Source organism: Periplaneta americana, chromosome 11, assembly GCF_040183065.1.
Source record: "Periplaneta americana isolate PAMFEO1 chromosome 11, P.americana_PAMFEO1_priV1, whole genome shotgun sequence".
Lineage (NCBI taxonomy): Eukaryota > Metazoa > Arthropoda > Insecta > Blattodea > Blattidae > Periplaneta > Periplaneta americana.
The window spans coordinates 42,307,036-42,322,088 of record NC_091127.1 but is presented as its reverse complement, the minus strand read 5'-3'; the positions used below and the strand labels follow the sequence as shown (position 1 = coordinate 42,322,088).

Sequence of the window (15,053 nt, the reverse complement as noted above, 5' to 3'; positions counted from 1 at the left end):
GGCCTACCTTCGTGTACCGTGTCACAGTATGTGTAACAGTAGACACAATGTCCAACCACAAGTACAGAGGTGCACTCATTACGAGTGACTAAGTGGCCAGGCATGGACAGAATTTTTCTCTGTTCTACTGATTCTTTACCATATGGAAACACAAAATTACTGCACCGAAACTCCATATGTACTGTACTACGGTACATCATAGCAATATGATGAAGTGTAAGTAATCACTTTGTGATTCAAGACGGCATCACAGTCTGGTATATACAGTCACGAAGCTTGAGTTGTGAAGGTGCTAGGAACAACAGTCTGTGCCGGTACTATTTCGCATTGTCTGTAATGAGGCGATATTAGTGATCCTAGTGGTCAGCAACTATCTATGGATGCATATTTACTAGTGTTGTGGGATTTAATCGATTAATCGATCAATTTCCGTTGTAAAATTAATCGATCAAAAATATTTAATCGAATAATCGAGTCGATTAAAATTAATCGGTTGTAGTTGATATTAATTATTATTTTGTTAATACAAACTCATACTAAAAATTCCAACAATATTTCTCTGTCGGAAATTGCTTACTTAAAAGCACAAGAGTACTGTTATTTTCTAACTGTAAATCAGGTGGAGTACGGAAAATCTTTGCACAAACACTTCAGAAAGAGATGGGGCTATGAGGACAGTGACCTAGTCTATCTCTATTGAAAGTTGAAACACAATGCGGAACCCTCATTAAGTTTTACGGTTTTCTAAGAAAACTTTCACCTTGTTGTCAGCTCATCTTCCTAGCATATGAAATACACACTTTTCTGGGGTTCGTACCCCTCATCCCTTTTAAAATAGCCATGTCTACACTGTGTACAAGTGAAAGCGTAACTACCTTATTTCTCTTTCTAAAATCTGGTAATTCGATTACAATAGGGGCCAGTCTTCTGTTTCGACCACTGTAGTTTTGCAGTTGCACTTTCTGTACTGTACTGAGTTTGTATATGAAGGTTGTGTGTTTAGTTTGATAGAGAAAAAAAATCAGTTTTCTGTTTGTGAAAAGTGTAAATTCCAGTATGTCATATGAGGATTTGAGGGGTAAACTCGGTGAAACGTTTAGATTTAAATTGAACGATCGTGGAGAAGTGCTCGACAGAAAAAAGGTTTTTTCTTGTTTAGTGATGCAGGAAACATTGTTACTAAACGTAGAGCGTGTCAATGCATTCACATGTTTAAAATCATGGATGAAGCAGTATTAACTAGGTGAGTCTTGATACTTTTTGCTACTTATGTTTGTCTCAAAAATTCCGGGAGAAATTGACACAATAAATTATAAGCTTCATAATAAATATGTTAGTAAGTAATTAAAATAGTTGTTTTGTAATATAACGATATACAGATATACAACATTAATTTAATACCTAATAATTGTGTATTACAGTATATTAAAACATTTTTTTCAACTCGATCAAAACTCGATTAAATATTTTGATCAATCAACAGCACTAATATTTACTACGTATTGAGCTTCATGACTATATACTAGACTGTGATGGCGCCATGTTCCGTTGGAGAGAATTTTTCTCTGTTCTACTTATTCTTCATCACTCTACTGCCATTGACATCTAAAATCGACTCCAGCAAGTTCGAGGTGTCATCAGCAAGAGAACTGTCCAAAGGAGGTTGGAAGAAGCAAATATTCTCTCTAAAAGACCTGCCATAGGTCCAGAACTCACCTGACAGCATAGTGCTGCGCAATTGCATTATACGAGAGAACACTGAGGCTGGATAATGTAACAATGGGAGAAAGTTTCTTTACCGATGAATCGCGATTTTGCCTTCGGTAGCCACAATAGCAAAAAAAAGAGAGTGGAGGACTGAGGAGAGGTATTCCTCTGTAAATTTTCGTCCAGGGCCGCATTTCAGGATGGTTCTGTGATGATTTGAATGTAAATAAGGCTGATGGCAAGGACAGTGATGGTATTCATGGAGCACTGGGTCCTTTATAGCACAACAATACAAAGAGGAAATCCTTCAAGAGCATGCTGTGTCTTTTGCTCCATTTATTGGTTATGGTTTCATCACAGTCTACTATATACAGTCGCGAAGCTTGAGGTGATTTTTTGCAAATCTCGTGATAAAGCGCTCCAAGTGGTTAGCAACTAGAAACAATAGACTGTCCACGGTCGACTTTGGACTGTGTCGTACTTCCATCGAGTGCTAGCTCGTTGCGTATTTCACATTGATGCTTGTGAAATGTTCGTTATTGGTTGTAATGAAAATGTTAATGGCTAAAATATAATAATTGGAATAATAATATTTTACTAGAGACGTAGAAAAATTTTCTTTTAATGAAATTTATTGATCACGTTTTATTTTCAATTCTGGTGGGATTATTATTGCTTAGGCCTACTTTTTTTTTTTCAAAGGATATGTTTTTAATTATAGCTGTTAATTTTGTTGTTATTTTTATTTGTTACTTTACTAGAGACGTAGAAAAAGTCTGTTACAATAAAATTTATTGATTACGTTTTATTTCCAATTCTGGTGTGATTATTATTTCTTAACCTCATCCCACTTTGTTAACTACGTAAGCCTACACTACAAGTACCGGTACACGTAAGTTACTCCATTAATTCATATTTCCATTATTATTGTTGTAAAGGGAAAAGTAAATTAATATTTATTGGTTTCATAGTTAATTATTGCTATAATCTTGAATGAGTGAAGCGATTATAGTAAATTTCAGTTCGTTTTGCACAAACAAAAATAATATTAACCTATTTCTTGCAGGTATCTTCGAGTTTATGGTGGAATTTAATATACTTCATTAAAATAATAAATTAACTTTGTGCATTTAATATTTCAATAATGGAAGGAAGGTGTTAATTTTTCCAAAAGAACACAACGAAAGTGTAACATATTCTCGTCTACTAGGAGAGAGATCTCCGATGATGAGGCGATAGTCGCGATCCTAGTGGTGGGCAACTATCCATGTTTGCATTTTTACTACATATTGAGCTTCGCGACTGTATATAGTAGACTGTGGTTTCATGTTAATGCACAATGCATGCTCACATGTGGCCAGATGTGTGCAGCAGTGTCTGGATAAGGTGGGAATTCATGCCAAGCTATGACCTGCTCGAAGCTGAGATTTGAATCCCACCAGCCACCTATTTAACAGACTGGAATGAAGTATTATGCAGACACCCTACAGGATCTAAAGAAGGCCTTCCAAGAAGAATGAGAGCTGATTCCTCAGAAGGCGATTGTAGCATTACGGAAACTAGGTAGTCAGATGTTTCAAGGACTTATTTCTTATATTACTGGGTTATTCGTAAGCGTGTGAAACATTTAAAAAATTCACCACACAAATAAACTACACAAAAGATTACGGTAATTCTTAAACAGATAGAGAGAGAAACACTCCAAAGTTTTTTTAATGGAAAATCCCATGTGCATAGTTGCTGTGCTTTACTGCCAGAAGACAGTATCATAAAATGAGGTGAATAGGGACAGATTTAATAGTTTTTACCTCTACACTTTTGACCCAATAAATTTCATCATTAGTACAAACTGTTTATGTTTCAATTTGCCTATGTGAAAAACACTGTCATGTAACTGCAATTTTACATATATTTTTTTAGACGTGTCCCTATTCACCCTAATGTTAGGGTTAAAAGGGACACACATTATTTTAACCTGATATTTCTATTATACTGTGTCGACGTTAGCTACATAAGCGGAGGGAAGGAGCAGGAATGGTGGAAGAAAATCATCCCAACTTCAAGGACGGAACAAGTGATTGTCACAGATCAACATATGGTAACAGGAGCGAATAGTAAGGAGTTCAGGAACCCACATACTGACGTACGAGGAAGTGTAAAGGTGATGACACAACAAGGAGAAGATAAGTGTAACATGATCGTGCAGCGTAAGCGGATTCCTAGTCTCCATACGATGGCAGTAAGGTTAGCGCACTCCAGAAGGAATGCTGACAATAACGGAACAAGAAACACGGGCGCTAGAAAAAAGGTGAGTGGTGATAAAAAGAGAAACCAAGAGTCAGGAAGTGATAGGGAAGAAAGTAGTGAAAAGTTTAAGGGTGCGAGTGTAAGTGGAAATCTAGGATGTGAAAGTGAAAGCGTGGAGGTGGAAAATAAAAGAGGAATAGAAGAAGAAGAAGAAAGAAATAGAAAGAAAGACAGAGATAGAAATAAAGCAGAGACGAACAGTAAAGAAAGGTCAGAACCTGCGACAGCTGAGGATATAGCAGAGATATTAGATATGATTAAAAAGTGAGGAGATGTGATCAAAAAGTGCTAGTAAAGGGAAATTGTAAATGACAGAGAAGTATAGGGGAGAGAAAAAGTGTATAAGCTGATGTGTAGAGATAAAATATAAGTATTTATAGGAAGTGAGAGTAGTGTGAAAGGATTAGGTGTAAGTGGAATAGTGAGAAAGTGAAAGTGAGCGCAAATAGGAATGAGTGAAAATAGTGAAAAAGGGTTAAGAGAAATGAACAAGTGACAGCATAAAATTAGTACTAACATTTGAACGTTGGAACAGTAAATAATTATAAGAGAAAGATAAGAGAAAAGGTCAAAGAACAAATAGGGCAAATAAGTCAATATGATAATTTATAGAGAATAAGTGAAATTGAAATTACAGTGAATAGTAATTGGAGGAAAAAGGGGGTTTGAAAGGCGTATTTAATTTTAGATATATTACAATTAATGATCAAATAGAGAATAGCAAATGAAATGTAGGAGAAATACTGAAGGGGAGATTGAGCAAGCAGTAAAAAAAGGTACATAGTGTAATTGGGAGTATTTGTGTAGACGTGTACTGCAAATAATGTGTTACTGTAATATGTTAATGGTGGCACCGGATACAGAAATGTGAGGTACACCATTATATGTAAAGAAGCGCTGTGACCAAATATATCATATCATATCATATCATTATAGTGTAGACTGGGAAGAATAGGGACATTTCTTATTTTTTAAAAAAAACTACCTTAATAGAGAAAATTACATATTACAATACAAAACTTTACCATAACTCAACACAAGCCATTAAATCGATGTCTTCCCCTTCTATTTTTTTTTTATTTTAGTGGGTTATTTTACGACGCTGTATCAACAGCTTAGGTTATTTAGCGTCTGAATGAGATGAAGGTGATAATTCCGGTGAAATGAGTCCGGGGTCCAACACCGAAAGTTACCCAGCATTTGCTCATATTGGGTGGAGGTAAAACCCCGGAAAAAACCTCAACCAGGTAACTTGCCCCGACCGGGAATCGAACCCGGGCCACCTGGTTTCGCGGCTACACGTGCTAACCATTACTCCACAGGCGTGGACTTCCCCTTCTAACATCTGGTGGGTTATATTATTTAAAATATAATAAGGCACGACTTACGGCACACTGAAGAAACACAAACCAGCTTCCATCTGGGATGAATCTTACAAAATGGAAGAGAAGCAAGTAGCAGTTTCCATTAGTACAATGATGTAAAACTTAATTTAAGGTAATCTATAATAAATTCTAAGATAGCTAACTGTAATTATTAGACTTGAAATTATAAGTACTTTATTTAATATTATCAAATTTGGCATTTTCACTCTATCAATATCATATATTACTATTGCAAATACTGTTAAGTACTTTCAACCACTTAAAAGTCTCAACAAGATCAAATCAACAGACTGTCACAACATATGAAACTATGGGTATTTTACACAAATTTCAGAAACTCTGTCCCATTAATACGGTATTTATTGGGTTGTTAGTAGCAACAATATCAAACATGTCATTATATATCTAGCTCCTGACATCTGTTACAATTTTAAATTGTAGAACAAAGTTGAAATGGATATAGAAAAGATTCTACCTAGATATTTAACTAAATATTCTCAGCTTTTGTAAAATAATGGCACATAGCACATTCATGTCGCCTTCTGAGGTATTAATTCCACGAGGCACTTGCTAAGATACAAAAACTCAGATAGTTGACTTCCTTTTATGTAGCACACAACTATGACAAATATAACATGTGAAATATGTGTGCCTTCTGCATTACACTCTATCACTGACAACAATCAAGGTATTTCATGGGAAAAAGTTAATGTAATTGAACGCATCCAGAAAAATTGAGCAGTTACATATCTAGGCAGTACCATATCTACAAAAAGTGGGATGAAATTATCAGCATATTTTGGGACAAAGAGTTTTTTTTTTCTTTTTTGGTTATTCCAGTTCTTTGGTCCCTTTCACTTTTATCTTACGCGCGTCTATATATATAAATAGCATCAGCTGGTATTCTTTAGACTGAAAGTATCATATATTAAGACTTCAGTAGCAAATGTCAGACTAATGGCTCTATTATCCCCTCTTGATTTCCGAAACCAACATTGCAATAAAAGTTGCTAAAAGTTAATAAATTAGAAGGAATGCAATGAAAAATATTACTTTTTAAAAAACATTGCACACATTAAGCACCGAAAATGAACCCCAGAGGACAGTATTCTAAATTTAAAAGGGATTCTTTTCCTGAACTTGTATTAACAAATCCCATACATAATATTGAATAACTTTATTTACTGTATTTGCATCGATATGACTTCTAAGGGATGCTCCAATCCTAAATATTGTCACCAACAAACCAAAATTTAGGGATACTGAATGGTAAGTTTATGAGTTTCGAATATTACTTAACCTATATGTACATAATTTATCCGCTGGAAACCAGCTCTGCCATATTTTACACAGATCCTCCTGTACCAAAAACAAACTAATCCATACACTCTCTCAATTTGCTGCAACAAAACTTGAACAAAGATGGTATGTTATGTAATGTAACTAACAAATTTCAATAAAACCTCATAGAAATGTTAAGTAATATTACATAATACCAAGACCACAAGCTGCTTATATGCATCAAAATAAAAGCATGGCAATGTTATTGTATTAAATAACAAATCATGCTACTAAAACCAGTATTATAAACCAGAAGGATGGCCAACATATGCAAAAAAAAAAAAACTAATGAAATTACATTCATTCGCGATTTGTAAATTAATTACAAATTATCATTAAATGCTAGATTCTGCTTTTTTTAATTTACATCCTACAGCAATGGTCATTATTCCTTACACACACTCATAAAAGTGAGTCGGTAAAATCGATCATTCTTCTGTATTTATATATACATACTGCAATTATTGTATGGCTAATGACAAATTCACGTATACATATGTGAAGATCTCATTGACAAGCTTTACAAAAAAAATTAGCATATATGCACATAGCATCAGCCAATACCGGGCAGTGAAAGATAGGATCTGGAAACATCGTAGAGTGAGGCAGTGATATGAACAGCTCGTAGTGGTGGGTGGGGTGGACTGCATGTCTTGTTACACCATCAACACCATCAGTTCTTATTATTTGTACAGCCTTTTATTTTTTATGTATAGACTCTTATAAATTTCTTCAAACATACATCATACCAGATGCAGCCGCATGTGCCATAAGTGTATTTGCTGCTTGTTGTGTTTCTAAAAGAATTCGTGTTTCGTTCATCCAATCTTTTGCTATACATCGCGCTGCACCCTTCAACAGGTTCATGTATCGCAATGCCATGCTGAAATCTCCTCTATCCAACCAATACCTGAAACATAAGTAAAATTATCCTTTTAAAATAATTTAAAAAATTGGTACCATTAAATTATCTGTATTTTCTCATTACACAGTGAAGCTATTTAAGCAGTTGTAGAAAGGGGTGGTCCTCCAGCTTGGGGGTTGGATGAAGGGCTAACAACTCATCACAGTAAAAAACAGCTTGTTACGAAACTCCAAAATAAGCCTTGGAATGGGACTGATTCTCTGACACGACAACATCAAACGAATAAGGTTATGAGATTTGGTACTTGGAATGTCATAAGTCTATACAGAGTGTCCCCTTTATCTTGTGCACCTAAAGGTAAAGTCACACGTCGCTACTTTTGCAGCGCTACTTTTATACTGCAGCTGCAAAAGTTGCGTATCGTGTTCACATGTAAGCCAAAAGTAGCGTGCTGCACACTACTTTTCGTGCTGCGCAACCCAAGTGCAGCAAAAGTTGCAACTGGAGGTTGCGAGTCTGTTCACACACAAGGCGCTACTTTTGCAGCCGCAGTCATGCTGCAGGTTCCCATTTCCGTGTTGACTTCTCAATATACATTTTGTGGTTATGTTCACATTATTAAGAAACTCATGCGAAAGCTTCCTATCTATTATTTGCTTTTCTGTCGTATCTAGTATTCAGAAATTGACATTATTTTTACTATAAAGCTTTCAAAAACGCCTATATACTTAAATAATAACCAACAGTATATTCACGTAATCAATGTTGGCAACCCTCCTGTTTGGAACTACGCTACGGAAAATTTAAAAAAATGAATTATATCGTCACCAATTATGCTCAGACTGTGTTGTGTATTTAATAACTGTTACAAATAATTTATTTTCATCACATTTAACATTAAAATATATCCAAACAATAAAAGTATCATTGACACATTTGGGTGGTAATACTAGTTGCAACCGCAGCAAAAGTTTCAACAAACCCGATATCAAAAATGCTGCGGCTGCAACCCTGAGAACCCTGTTCACACGTCGCTACTTCTAAGCTGTGTGCAGCATGGAAAAGTAGCGAGCAGCAGGTTTGGCAGCCGCTACTTTTCAGGTTGCACCGTTGTTCACACGTCGCAGTACAAGAGTTGCGCAATTTTTTGTACTGCAGTGCTGCAAAAGTAGTGACATGTGATCGTACCTTAATATAACTTTTTTGTTTGGATAGGTATTGGAATTTTTGTTTTTGAGCATTATGTTAGAATGAGGGGCTGACATGAGTGTGGAGATTTGGTGCATGTAACTACATTATGGTACAAGATACACGTGACGTCACCAATTTTTCAAATAGCCCTACATACTTTAATCATGTTACATTGCTTACACACATTAAGATGAGTTCAAAAATGTATCACAATGTTACCTTCCTAATCAATAACAACAACAAAACAAAATATAAACGTACTTCCAATGCGACAATGTTATGCTTTGAGAATCACAGATGATGTTTCAAACGGTGACCATTCACATTAATGCACATTCGAAGGCGTTCCCCAAAAGACTGTATGACTGCCCGGCATGGTTCTGGCTGAATGGACACACAAGTCTGTCGAATGTGTTGCTGCATGTTGTCTGGTGTTGTCAGAATGTTCTGGTACACACTGTCCTTTACAGTTCCCCACAGGAAGAAGTCGAGTGGTGACAGGTCCGGAGAAAGTGCAGGCCACTGTATGTGGATAGCGGCGTCGATAGTTGTTGTGGTTTGTTTACATGTTAAGACAGCAAACACACGACGTGTACGGACGTCAGTCGTCTTTCGTTTTGTGTAAGTTAATGCACAAGATGAATGGGAGACCACAACAAACGGCACATTCTGATGGCATTCATTTTGCAATTTGTTGTTGTTATTGACATTGTGATACATTTCTGAACTCTTCTTAATGTGTGTAATCAATGTAACATGATTAAAGTAGTGCTATTGAAAAATTGATGACGTCACATGTATCTTGTACCATAATGAGTTACATGCACCAAATCTCTACAGTCATGTTAGCCCCTCATTCTAACATAACTCTCAAAAACAAAAATTCTAATACCTATACAAACATAAAAGTTATAATAGGTGCACAAGATAAATGGGACACCCTGTATAGAACAGGAGAGGTAACATTATGTGAAATGAAACTAACCAAACAACAATCACAATCTCTTTCACTGATATAATTTGAGTCTTCAGTTCAGTAGCACTCATTGTCAGCACCAGTTCTTTGTACATAAATTCCACCTAAAATTGAATATTTACTAAAATTAAAATTATTAATTGTTAATTTTATATAAACTCCTAAATCTCTCTTTTCTAACCCTTCGGCGGGCGCGTCTTTTCTGGTAACACAACCAGGCGCGCGGAGCACATTGTTCGCCACACACTTTTTCATTAAAAACAGCATTTTCTATAATGTTAACTGAATATTTTTAAGAGCGTTCTTATACACTTTATTTTTATTAGTCTATATTTTAATACAAATGTATTCAGAAAAATGAACTGGAACAAGCAACAGGGAATAAACATAAACGGAAGACACCTAACAGACCTAAGATTCGCAGACGAAGTAGTCCTGTTCGCAAAAACACCAGAAGAACTACAGTCAATGCTCCAATAACTCTGTACACAAAGCAAAACCGCAGGTCTATCAATGAACATGACAAAAACACAGCTGATGACAAACAGACAAGAAATCCCCATCTCAATTGACGGAACAACGCTACCATATGCAACAGAATACACATACCTAGGCCAACTAATTTCCTTTAAAGACAAGACTGGAAAAGAAATAAGAAGAAGAATATCCTTAGCTTGAAAATCCTTCTGGTCCCTCCAGTTCATACTCCTGGACAAGACAATCAGCAGAAGACTCAAATTCGAAGTACTACAAACCTGCGTCTACCCAACACTACTTTATGGATGCCAAACATGGTCGACAACAAACAGACAGATGAATGCGCTAGAAATATGCCAAAGGAAAATGGAACGAAAGATATTGGGAATAACTATGAGAGACAGAATTTCCAATGAGTCGCTGTCCCAAATGGCATCAACAACAAACGTCACACAAAGAGCAAACAAATTGAAGTGGAAGTGGGGAGGCCACATCGCGCGGATGGAAGACGAAAGATGGACATACAGAGCCACCATGTGGGACCCGCGCACAGGAGACTGGCACAGAGGCAGACCAAGGAAGAGGTGGGCAGACTTCTACACAACACATGCAGGCCAGCAATGGTCCAGATTAGCAAGAAGCAGGGGAACATGGAGAACAATTGGAAGTCGACTACAAACGAAGACAGTGCCAGCCACAAACATCTTCCCAAGTTGACTCAGTGAAAGTGCATTCAATATAATAAAAGTGTTAGTGAAATCAAATTAATCAAAGTGACAGCGAAATCAACTCCAGCCAGACAAAGAAACACTAGACACAACCTAACACGGAGTAGCTCACCGCGTTAGTGAAACAGAGCTACCCTCTAGCAGGAGGCCTTTGCCCTTCAAGGGACACATTAGGCTATTATTATTATTATTATTATTATTATTATTATTATTATTATTATTATTATTATTATATTTTAATACAAAGCGAACACTGGAATGGAGGAATAGGTGCGCGCAGAAGAAATAGGAACTTATCCCCTCCACATACAACTGGAAAATCACAGCCAGCAACAGGGTTAATACCTCGATATCCATTCCTTAGTTATAATTACAAAACTTTCTTTTTTATTGGGAGTGTTCAGCTCGGGCACCATATACAGTGAAACTTCCCTTAACGGACACTTCCCAATAGCGGACTCCTCTCAATAGCGGACATTTTAAAATTCCCCTGAAAAATAACATTGCCCTTATGATAAAATTCTTCCAAATACCGGACATTCTCAATAACGGACGCGGACACTGAAATGTATCTCCCAACAACAATTAAAACTTCCAAATAACGGACAGCGTGAAAGAAAAAAAAAAAAGATAAACGGAATTCTTTGCAACAATCATTATCGTGCATTTGAACATTCTTGTACTTTGGTGTGTGGATAAGCTTCAGGGCTTCTACCACGTTGTCAATGCAGTAGAAGCCCTGAAGCTTATCCACACACCATGTACACCAGCCGCGGAAGCCTATGCGAACATTCTTGTACTTTATTGATGGTAAGCAGCACAGTTGTTAGTTGTGATACTGTACGTGAGCAGTCCGTACTTTCTTAGTTTGTCAAGTTGAGTGTTTGGAAGTACAGTCACATTAAAAATGTCACAAAAACGTAAACGTTCGTCACTAAAAAAGAAAGTGGATATTGTAAAGCATAGTGAGAAGGAGAAATTAAGTGTTCATGAGCTGGCCGCGAAGTTTAATGTGGGAAAAACTCAGGTTAATGATATTTATTTCATTTACGAAACATTTACTGGTATGATTTCTCTCTGGATGAATACTGTAAACAATCTCACAATCTCACTGTCTACTGTATTGTACTGTAAAATATAGTGTTGAATATGTATAAGAAATTTTAATGTACTGTATATATACACTGGTAGAGGGGAAGAGAAGGCCTGATGGCCTTATCTCTACCAGGTTAAATAAATAAATAAATAAATAAATATACTAACGATTTTCAAATTTCAAATTCAATTGGCTAGATCATGTAAGAAGAATGGAAAATTCAAGAATCCCAAAAATTATATGCAATATAAACCTAGAGGACATCGTCGACCAGGAAGACCTTTAAGAAGACTGCTAGATGGGGCGGAAACAGGTCTACAGAGGCCTAATTCGTGAAGGATGATGATGATGATATACTAACAATTTTCTAAATAGCGGACACTTCTCAATAACGGACATTTAATTTTTCCCCTGCGGTGTCCGCTGTTGGGAAGTTTCACTGTATATAAGTATAATGATAATGAAGAATGTCATGCTAGACAACAAATAAACTTTCAACCACAGCTTTAATCCCTACTGCAATCTCAAGCATAAACTCATTAATGAGGACAAAAACCTAGATGTAAACATCTTAATCTTTTCTTGTTACGATATTCTCGAACATTAGAGACAAAGAGACAAGTTCTCGAGAGCCCAAGTAGGGGATGACTGTTTCACACTACCTATCAAATATCCTTCACACTAAACTGTCGTGCACAATACTTCTGGTGCAAAGATGACGCCTGTTTTTTGAGGAATTTTTTTTTCTATGTGCAACTTTAAATAGTCATAGAAGATGATGTAGCACTATAAAATGATTAACAGATAAATAAAAAATTAATAAACAAAAAAAAAATTAACCTGATTTGTACATTCAGTATTACCTTGCTCTCTGCAGGATGTCATAGGTGTCAAGTTTAGAGAGATCAACTGGTTCATCTGCAAGCTCACTTGATGGGATGGGATTGATTGCCTTAATAACTAAGAAACTCTGTAAAAACGAAAGCAAGTACAGAGGTAAACTTCCCCCTTTCTCAGGGAGCAACGCTAGTCGTCGAGCTACTCTTTCCACCTTGAGGAAACGTTCCCTCATTGCTTCTTCTGTATATACACCACGACCTACAGCTTCAGGTGGAATGCCATCCAGAACAACCTTCACTAACTCATCTTCTTCACCTGAAACAAACATCAGCAATACAATTACTTACGTAATTTAATACAGTACATTAAAATATGGAATGTTCACAAGCAAATTAGTGCAATTTAATAAAATCTTAATTTATTTTTAATGGCAAACTCATTGTGTATAAATGATATTGTATATAAACTGATGATTTAAGTAAAATATCAGACAAAAATATAATAATAATAATAATAATAATAATAATAATAATAATAATAATAATAATAATAATAATAATAATAATAATACAGTAAAACCCCATTTTAACGTTCTCATTTTAAAGAATAATCTGTGAAGTTCCACCCAAATTACCATAAGAATAATGTAATTAATTCCTGTTTTTAAGGAAACCGATTTAAGTAAAATCCTGCTTTTAAGGAATACTTTACAAGTGGATTTTGTGATAATGAAGCGCGAAATATCGACTCCAATTTCAATAATCAATAATACTGGTATATTTGATAGCCCATCTCAATTGATTGTAATGCAGGACCAAGTGGCAGCATTATCCTTTATCATTCTTTACGATCTTACTTTGCATTGCTTTCACAAAGTGGTTGCTTTGCTCTCGTGAATTGTGTGGATACTGTTTCGAAATTTTTTTTGTTAGTTTATGCTGTTTATGCATCATTATAATGGCGACTAAATGGAAGAAATTAATTATCGGAAAGAAAGTGAAAATAATAAGGGATGTCGAGGCTAATATCATATATGGGGAATAATGAAGATGAAAAATAAAATTTTTAATGCCAAGTTTCAGTGTGGTTCAGGTTCAATCAAATGGAAAAACATTCGTCCCTCACCATTTGAAGAGTTAGAAAATATTATATTGAAATTTATTGTAAATAATGATTGTAGGCCTAATTAAATTATTATAATGTTTGGTACATAACACACACGTTAGTACTAGTTATTTTAGCCGTTCCTTCCCATTCTACATAAACCCCCTTTTAAGGGAAACCCCTATTTAAGGAGAAAAAGAGTAATCCCTCAGAGAATCGTTAAATAGGGATTCTACTGTTGTAGTAGTAGTAGTAATAATAATAATAATAATAATAATAATAATAATAATAATAATAATAATAATAATAATAATAATAATTTAATAATTAATAATCCGCGCATTTTGTTAAGCTTCAATACTGTGAAATGCAATGCGGCCCTCAGCAAATTACAATTTCTCACTCTTGGCTCTCCTCTAATTTCTAGTGAATACCACTGCCCTAATTTGTCTGTCCATCAGCCCATCTGTCTCACTGTCCCTTCATCCATCTATTTATTTATATTGTATTTACTTATTTATTCATAAGAAATACACTCCACCACCACAAAACATTAAAATTGAAATGACTTGAATTGAGTAATTTAGTAATTTTTTTTTAACACTGACATCCTAAAGTGAGTCATTAAAATCTTCCAACTGGGTAAATGTAATCTAGCCTGTAAGTGTAACCTGTACTGGAAATGTACTCACTTGCTGCTTTGGTGACATTCTCAATTTCTCCTTTGAGAGGTCGCAACTGTTTCTGCCAAGGAACACCTGGTGTGCTGGTCTTTAGACTTCGATGCAATGACTGGCATGCACTCCACAGAACTTGAGCTTTGCGTGCGTGTTTGTCATTTTCTGCTCTTGCTATAAACATAAAAAATTGTAAATGTTAGAATCAGTAACAAAAAAAATACTACCTTAATTCCACTACTTTTTTAACCTTATACAACACTGATGTAATTTTTGCTCAGCATCAATAAAATTGCAACATTATAAACTAATAATCTGAATTTTTGCACCATCTTTTCACGAGGTGGTGACCCAATGAT

The 15,053-nt window shown here is 35.6% G+C and overlaps 2 protein-coding genes across 4 annotated transcripts in view; one reads left to right on the top strand and one right to left on the bottom strand.

Moving 5' to 3' along the window:
• LOC138708965 (uncharacterized) overlaps nucleotides 1-15,053 on the top strand; it is a 267,711-nt gene that overhangs the window by 14,882 nt on the left and 237,776 nt on the right. The gene's annotated exons all lie outside the window — the stretch shown is intronic.
• The window catches only part of Mitofilin (inner membrane mitochondrial protein mitofilin), a 51,068-nt gene continuing 41,571 nt past the window's right edge, over nucleotides 5,557-15,053 (bottom strand). Inside the window, exons 11-13 of the mRNA XM_069839368.1 lie at nucleotides 14,710-14,868; nucleotides 12,937-13,228; nucleotides 5,557-7,650 (exon numbers count right to left, since the gene is read on the bottom strand). Of these exons, the coding sequence (XP_069695469.1) occupies nucleotides 7,473-7,650; nucleotides 12,937-13,228; nucleotides 14,710-14,868 (629 nt within the window). The 3' untranslated portion in view covers nucleotides 5,557-7,472. The remainder of the gene's footprint in view (nucleotides 7,651-12,936; nucleotides 13,229-14,709; nucleotides 14,869-15,053) is intronic.